We start from the raw sequence: 3137 nt of genomic DNA, 5'->3' as shown, positions 1-3137 counted from the left end.
TGAGCCACTAGAAGGCGCAATTCTTATCCGATTTAGCTAAAATTTAGCATGGGGTGTTTTGTTATGACTTTCAACAACTGTGCCAAATATGGTTCAAATCGGTCCATAACCTGATATAGCTGCCTTATAAACCTATCTGGGATCTTGACTTCTTGAGCCTATAACGTGAGCAATTATTATCCGATTTGGCAGAAATTTTGTACAACGGCTTCTCCCATGACCTTTAACATACATGTCGAATATGGTCTGAATCGATTTAAAGCCTAATACAGCTCGCCTATAAACCAATCTCTTTTTATACCCTCCACCTTGGGATGGGAGTATACTAATTTCGTCATTCTGTTTGTAACACCTCGAAATATGCGTCTAAGACCCCATAAAGTATATATATTATTGATCGTCGTGACATTTTAAGTCGAACTAGCCATGTCCGTCCGTCTGTCTATCGAAAGCATGCTTACTTTTGAACGAGTAGAGCTAGCCGCTTGAAATTTTGCACAAATTCTTCTTATTTATGTAGGTCGGTTAGGATTGTAAATGGGCCAAATCGGTCCATGTTTTGATATAGCTGCCATATAAACCGATCTTGGGTCTTGACTTTTTGAGTCTCTAGAGGGTGCAATTCTCGTTCGATTTGACTGAGATTTTGCACATAGTGTTTTGATATCACTTCCAACAACTGCGCTAATTATGGTTCAAATCGGTTCATAACCTGATATAGCTGTCATATAAACCGATCTACGGTCTTAAATTCTTGAGCTTTAGACCATACTTCAACAACTGTGCGGAGTATAGTCCAAATCGGTCCATAACCTGATATAGCTGCCATATAAACCGATATTGGGACTTGACTTCTTGAGCCTCTAGAGGGCGCAATTCTCATCTGATTTTACTGAAATTTTGCACAAAGTGTTTGATATCACTTCCAACAACTGTGCGAAGTATGGTCCGAATCGGTCCATAACCTGATATAGCTGCCATATAATCCGATCTTGGATCTTGAGCCTCTAGAGAGCGCAATTCTCATCCGATTTGGCACAAATTTTGTACGTCTCCTCCCATGGCCTTCAACATACGTGTGCGATATGGTCAGAATCGATCTATAGCTTGATACAGCTCCCATATAAATCGATCTCCCGATTTTGCTTCTTGAGTCCCGAATCGGACTATAACTTGATATAGCTTCTCCTCCGTCCTTATTCATTATTCTTTGTTTGTCTAAAAACAAATACTCCGCAAAGAACTCGACAGATGCGACCATGGTGGAAGGTATATAAGATTCGGCCCGGCCGAACTTAGCACGTTCTTATTTGTTTTTACTTCTTCAGCCCCTAAAGTGCGTAATTCTTACTAGATTTGGCTGAAATTTTACACAATGACTTCTACTATGGTCTCCAATATTCAATTCGATTTTGGTCCGAAATTAACAGTAACTTGATATTTTTACAATAACATAGCAATTGTTTTCTTTTACCCTTTGTTTGCCTAAAAAGAGATACCGGGAAGAGAGCTCGACAAATGCGATTCATGGTGGAGGGTGTATAAGATTCGGCCCGGCCGAACTTAGCACGCTTTTACTTGTTTTTTTTTTTAATAAAACAAAAACGGTTGTGGATATCAATGAAATTCTTTATTTCTGTGAAACTACGTTCGATGCCATTATGTATGGTACTCGATTTCTTTTGCAAGGCCACTGCGGTCTCGCTTGCAGAAGTCCAGACGCTGAACGCAATCATCGATGGTTTTCAAGCTTGAGCCTCATCGCTTGAGATGACATTTAACGTTGAGACCACTGACAATTTCGGTAGAAAATTATAATAATTTCTACTCGTTGATGGCTCGTATATCTTTCCATCAAGAAATGGCAAATCTTACTGAAAAGATATGCCAAAGGGGAAGAAAAATATGGCGTCGTTTCCTGACCCTATCGGTCTAGTTTTGTAGTTTACCTGTTGAAAACCCCTTTTATTGTATGTAGAATAAGATTGTTTTCGTGACTATTTTGACAGGTTCGATCGTTATCCTGTAATATCCGTTTGTCGCTTGTAGTGGTAGTATTGTAAGAGATGATGATGTTAGGGGAATCGTCATTGGGATAACCACTAGTACCTGCGAATTTAAAAGGTCGTTTTAAATTAGAATCATGGATATTAGACACAAAGATGGATATTAGACACATTTCTGTTATATTTTTATGAAGCCTTCTTTTCTTTGTTCACTATATGTTTCCATCTTCTTATTTGCTTTATGTATATATTTTTGTTTTATGTTTGTAAGACGATTGTATACTTGGTTCTGAGCTACAAAGAGTGTACGTACACCCAATTGTACAGTGATAGTTGTTGTTATAAAAGGTGATAGCTTTATTCATCTGCATCACAACGGGAAATTCTCCTAATATTAAGTGTTATAATTTTCTCCACTATATTATTAAGACGTCGTGGGTCTGAATTTCCGGTATGAGTATTTGATTTGATTGTATAGAATTCTTTATATCGGCTTTTAAATGGTCTGTAACGGTTCCTGATTTAAACTCATTATCAAAACAATCTTTTTTATTTTGCCTTTTCTGGCGATAAAATAGAATTTTAGTTAGAACAGTCCTTGCATTTCTATCTGGTAGTGGAAAGCAAATGTCATATTTTGAAAATTTGTCTATGTATACTATGATCGATTGTTTATTGTTTACGGAGGTATTTATATGAATTATTTCATATATTTTTCTGTTTGTTTCTCTTTTGAAACGAGCTGTGATCGGAGATTGTCTTTGCAAATGGAAAAGGAAAGTCAGAGATAACAACACACACCATCCACTATGGGACGCGTTTCGTCTTTGGTAAGAAGACTTTTCAACCATATTAGGTGTGATGGTTTTTGGAGTTTCGGTCAAACTAATTTTTTTTCTTCGATCGTATTTACCTGCACTGCATATGCCACTTTTGTTTCCAGTTCCTCATATGTCGCCATTATGCCACGGTGGCCACTTTCATTTTTGCGGAAAAGTGCAATTTGCCTTATCATTGCCTTGCCATTTTGGTGCATTTAACGACCTTTATATTTGAACTTGCGGAGTATTCATTCTCAATAATTTTGTAAACTTGATAATATTCATGGTCGCTTAGGTAAGAGTATATTCT

At 37.3% G+C, this 3137-nt stretch overlaps 1 protein-coding gene across 2 annotated transcripts; it reads right to left on the bottom strand.

Moving 5' to 3' along the window:
• Positions 1-1618: 1618 nt before the first annotated feature.
• Positions 1619-2611, bottom strand: LOC131998192 (uncharacterized). Of its 2 annotated transcripts, XM_059370627.1 has the most exons (3): positions 2320-2611; positions 1950-2109; positions 1619-1874 (listed from the first exon to the last, which is right to left on the bottom strand). In XM_059370627.1, exons 1-3 carry the CDS (start codon positions 2375-2377, stop codon positions 1778-1780), a joined length of 315 nt encoding a protein of 104 aa, XP_059226610.1. In that variant the 5' UTR covers positions 2378-2611; the 3' UTR covers positions 1619-1777. The 2 variants fall into 2 exon arrangements, 1 of the variants encoding a protein (XP_059226610.1); XR_009398649.1 differs by having other exon boundaries at positions 1619-2109; positions 2178-2611.
• Between the last annotated feature and the right edge of the window lie 526 nt (positions 2612-3137).

This window comes from Stomoxys calcitrans, chromosome 1 (genome assembly GCF_963082655.1).
Source record: "Stomoxys calcitrans chromosome 1, idStoCalc2.1, whole genome shotgun sequence".
Taxonomy (NCBI): domain Eukaryota; kingdom Metazoa; phylum Arthropoda; class Insecta; order Diptera; family Muscidae; genus Stomoxys; species Stomoxys calcitrans.
Note: the sequence above shows the minus strand (reverse complement) of the source record. Positions and strands in the feature narration are given on the sequence as shown.

What these genes read in the sequence shown, in the direction of transcription:
- LOC131998192 (XM_059370627.1), bottom strand. Translation starts at nt 2,377, where the DNA reads ATGCAGATGAATAAAGCTATCACCTTTTATAACAACAACTATCACTGT. An exon ending in CTATCACTGTACAATTGGGT is followed by an intron (nt 2,110 to 2,319) that starts GTACGTACACTC and finishes TTAAATTCGCAG; the next exon opens with GTACTAGTGGTTATCCCAAT. An exon ending in ATAAAAGGGGTTTTCAACAG is followed by an intron (nt 1,875 to 1,949) that starts GTAAACTACAAA and finishes ATATCTTTTCAG; the next exon opens with TAAGATTTGCCATTTCTTGA.